The sequence below is a fragment of the Chrysochloris asiatica genome, unplaced genomic scaffold (genome assembly GCF_000296735.1).
Source record: "Chrysochloris asiatica unplaced genomic scaffold, ChrAsi1.0 scaffold00118, whole genome shotgun sequence".
In the NCBI taxonomy this organism is placed as follows: Eukaryota; Metazoa; Chordata; class Mammalia; order Afrosoricida; family Chrysochloridae; genus Chrysochloris; species Chrysochloris asiatica.
The window spans coordinates 7,174,224-7,176,327 of record NW_006408636.1 but is presented as its reverse complement, the minus strand read 5'-3'; the positions used below and the strand labels follow the sequence as shown (position 1 = coordinate 7,176,327).

The 2,104-nt window shown below is 37.4% G+C and overlaps 1 protein-coding gene across 1 annotated transcript in view; it reads right to left on the bottom strand.

Moving 5' to 3' along the window:
* The window catches only part of KIF4A (kinesin family member 4A), a 236,359-nt gene that overhangs the window by 155,934 nt on the left and 78,321 nt on the right, over nucleotides 1-2,104 (bottom strand). The window contains 1 exon segment of the mRNA XM_006878266.1: nucleotides 1,279-1,340. Coding sequence (XP_006878328.1) covers nucleotides 1,279-1,340 — 62 coding nt within the window.

Genomic DNA, 2,104 nt, shown 5'->3' with positions numbered 1-2,104 from the left:
CACAATAAAAACCTTAAATTAAAAAAAAAAAAGGGTACTTTGGGATTAGAATCATAAGTATCAGAATAAACTCACACTTTTTAATAAAAATATATACAGATAGATACAAAAATAGGTTAGTACATATATGTACATGTTTCCTAGCTCTATCTGCTAAGAGGAGCTAGAAGCAGGGACAACCCAGTAAAAATGAGCATACCTAGTGGCCAGATCTTGGTCTGTAAACACCACTCTACAAGAAAATAAACCAGGGCTCCTTGGAGATATGGTTGATTTCACGACTGAGGCAGGGAATACAAGCTAAGTGTAGAACATCTTATAGAAGTGCTTAAGAAAGATGAGGGCTTGTCAGAACCAAAAAAGTACATAGGAGCCAACCTGAAGGAGTTCCTAATGGACAAAGCAGGAACTATTTAAGAAACGAAATAAATAGTGATAGTATTGGATATTAATTAACTGACAGAATAAAACAAATATCCATGAGTTTATATCCATGAGTCCTGGTATGGGACTGTAGGATAAGCACTTAACTGGTAATTTCAAGGTTACTGGTTCAAACCCACCAGTGGCTCCTCAGAAACCCTATATAGGGTCATTATGAGTCAGAGCCGACTTGATGGTAGTTGACAACAACAGAGATATAATAAGTAAACAATAAAATAAGACAGGGGGAAAGAAACAGCTTTTCCTCACAGAATCAGAATTAAATGGCTGAGGGCATAATCTCGTCTATATCTGTTTCTATTACACCTGGCTACCTTAACATAACTTAGCTATGGTTCAAAAAGTAAAAAAAAAAAAAAAAAAAAAAAAGTAAGATCCCTACCTTGACACCAAGTTTTAGGTGAAGTTTCAGTATATTAGGGTAAAACAAATTATCAGAAGAAATTTGTTGTTGTTAAGTGCCGTAGAGTCGGTTCCAACCCATAGTGACCCTGTACAGAGTTTCCGAGGCTGTAAATCTTTATGGGAGCAGAAAGCTTCATCTTTCTCCCGCGGAGCAGCTGATAGTTTTGAACTGCTGACCTTGCGGTTCGCAGCCCAATTTGTAACCACTATGCTACCAGAGCTCCTATCAGAAGAAATTGCCTCTGTTATAATATACATTTAGACTCCAGGTGTGGTGCTACAGGATCAGCACTGGACTGTGAACCACAAGGTCACAGTTCAAACCTATCAGCTGCTCCTCGGAAACCCTATACAGGGCTGCTGAGTCAGAACTGACTCAACGGCACTTAACAACATAATATACATTTAAAATTAGTCTATGACTCTTACTTGATAGATCCAGGCATGGTACCTCCATGGGCTTGCAGTAACAAGACCTGCAGTTGTTGTACCTGGAAGAAGCAAAGAAATGCAATCAGCTAGTCACCAATCAAAAGCTATGTATTCCTTTACACTATTATCACTATTCACAGTAATTTTCCTTGAGGCCTATGAAATCTAAGGCAAATCTTAGACAATACAGAAAGCAAAGAGAATTTTCCAACGGTACAAAGCTAGTGAGTGATTGAAGAGATAAACATCAAATCCACTTTTTGGGATACCAACTATATGATAATAATTATCATAAACCAAAAGCAGCACTTTTCACTTTTTTCCCACTTTTGCTCTGTAGCAATTCTTCCTTTAACCCAACCACCAGTTAAATCTCACAAGTTAAAAGACACTGTCCTATTACAAACATTATATGGAAAAGAAAGAAACACAGGAAGAAACAAACTTTATATAGAAAAGCAAAGCACTGCTTAAGACGAAGATTAAGGCCTATCACTTCCTGACTTCAAAATTTACTACACGGCTACAGTGCTCAAAACAGCTTGGTACCGGTACAATGAAAGATACATAGATCAATGGAACAGAATCAAGAACCCAGAATTTAACGCATCTATATACAGTCAACTGAATTTTGACAAAACAACTAAATATTTCGCATGGGGAGGTGATAGTCTTTTCAACAGATGGTGCTGGCAGAACTGGAAAACGATATGCAAAAGATTGAAACAAGACCTTCACTTCACACCTTATACAAAAACCAACTCAGCATGGATTAAGGACCTAAATGTGAATCCCAGAATTATGAAGGCCATCAATGAAAAAA